This window comes from Penaeus monodon, chromosome 34 (genome assembly GCF_015228065.2).
Source record: "Penaeus monodon isolate SGIC_2016 chromosome 34, NSTDA_Pmon_1, whole genome shotgun sequence".
Classification (NCBI taxonomy): domain Eukaryota; kingdom Metazoa; phylum Arthropoda; class Malacostraca; order Decapoda; family Penaeidae; genus Penaeus; species Penaeus monodon.
In genome coordinates, this window is record NC_051419.1 from 23603010 (window position 1) to 23604066 (window position 1057).

Consider the following 1057-nt stretch of genomic DNA (forward strand, 5'->3'; position numbering starts at 1 on the left):
CAATCTTCATCATCACAGCACACAAAATAGAAAAAGGAAGCCAATGAGGAAATTAAAATGAACACTTTCTGTAAAATATTGTGTACCAATAATTTGTTTTACACTATAACATTATAAAACATGCTGCACCTTGCTTGCTTCCCCGAGTCACAGCAATGTGGAAGGCAGTGATACCAGCTACATTAGTTGTTGATAAATCTGCCCCGTGTTCAAGCAGCTCATTGGCACAGTGTGAGTGGTCGTTATGAGCAGCATACATAAGTGCAGTGTTCCCCATCTAGAAGTAAAGAAAAAATTTAATAGAGATTATCATAATTGATATATAAAGAAAACTTTTTTTAACTGGTATTTGCAATTCACTTCACTTCATGCACATTTTAATTTCCTTTTCAACCCAACAGTAATACTGAAGTATATAATTAATTTACATTTCATCAGGCTGCACATGGAAAGAATTCATGCTATAAAATTCATCATACTCACATGATCAACATGATTAGGATTGGCTCCACAGCTGATTAGTAGCTTGACAATCTCATGGTGGCCGTTGGCAGAGGAGAGAAGCAAAGCAGTCTCTCCATCTTCCCCCTAAAACCAATAAATAAGAAAATATCATAAAATAACAAAAATAAATGCTGGTACAGAAGCAGAGTGAATTCTCTATCTTTCCCTGGAAAGATATCAAATAATAGATGATTAATCACCGGATAATTATGATGATTATAATGGTACAAAGGTAAAAGGTCAGATTTTAGCTGGTAAATTCATAATTGGTGCTAATGTGTCCTTTACACTTGTTCCGAGTGTTTCTGAAAATCTATAAAAAAATAAGTAGGACATGCATGGCTCAGCTAAATCATCCTGACTATCATGGTGTCCAGTCATAACAAACAAACCATCAACTTGTGAAACAAATTTTCAAATAATATTTGTAATACAATAAAAACACTAACAGACAGATACAGAAAGATTCCCTTTTCTTTTACATTCATGCAGCTCAATTATGTATTACACATGGCTTAATGCTGTATCACAGTAATGGTCCAGTCCCCCCCCC

The 1057-nt window shown here is 34.7% G+C and overlaps 1 protein-coding gene across 1 annotated transcript in view; it reads right to left on the reverse strand.

Annotated features, from left to right (window-relative positions):
* The window catches only part of LOC119594649 (ankyrin repeat family A protein 2-like), a gene marked incomplete in the record, with an annotated part of 8059 nt that overhangs the window by 765 nt on the left and 6237 nt on the right, over positions 1–1057 (reverse strand). The window contains 2 exon segments of the mRNA XM_037943698.1: positions 130–277; positions 484–588. Of these exon segments, the coding sequence (XP_037799626.1) occupies positions 130–277; positions 484–588 (253 nt within the window).